Source organism: Orycteropus afer, unplaced genomic scaffold (assembly GCF_000298275.1).
Source record: "Orycteropus afer afer isolate SDZICR_OR568_19922 unplaced genomic scaffold, OryAfe1.0 scaffold00244, whole genome shotgun sequence".
Lineage (NCBI taxonomy): Eukaryota > Metazoa > Chordata > Mammalia > Tubulidentata > Orycteropodidae > Orycteropus > Orycteropus afer.
The window spans coordinates 4061486-4061982 of NW_006921831.1; the positions used below are offsets into that span (position 1 = coordinate 4061486).

Sequence of the window (497 nt, forward strand, 5' to 3'; positions counted from 1 at the left end):
CTGATATCAGGGTGATCCTCCGCACGGCACTCCAGGTGTGTGATCTCCTCAGGCTTATGGCAGACTTTCTCTCCATGTCTGATGATGTTGTCGTAGGTTTCCACATCTCCACCATATGGCCCAGGAGATGGGAAGTCCACATCAAACCACTTGGTCCATCGGCACTGTTTCCGGCAGTTGGTGGTCACAGGCTGAGAGTGGGTCGTCTCAGGAACAGGGCTGGTAGGCGTCGTAGGGATAGATGTGGAGGTGGTTGCAGGAAGAGATGTTACTGTGGTTGTAGACACAGATGTGGTTCCTGGTCGTGGGCTGGTGACAGTCACAGTTGGGGTGCTGGGGACCGTGGTGGTTACTGGAGAAGGACAGTGATGCTTACAGCACAGCACGCGGATCTCATAGTTGAAGCACATCTTGAACTTTCCCGTCTGGTCCTGGTTCCGGCACACCAGCCCCACGTCAGGGTTGCACTCGACCACCTGCCCCACCTGCTCGATGCT

The 497-nt window shown here is 55.7% G+C and overlaps 1 protein-coding gene across 1 annotated transcript in view; it reads right to left on the reverse strand.

Moving 5' to 3' along the window:
• The window catches only part of MUC5AC (mucin 5AC, oligomeric mucus/gel-forming), a 36128-nt gene that overhangs the window by 10117 nt on the left and 25514 nt on the right, over positions 1–497 (reverse strand). Inside the window, exon 30 of the mRNA XM_042782109.1 lies at positions 193–495. Coding sequence (XP_042638043.1) covers positions 193–495 — 303 coding nt within the window. The remainder of the gene's footprint in view (positions 1–192; positions 496–497) is intronic.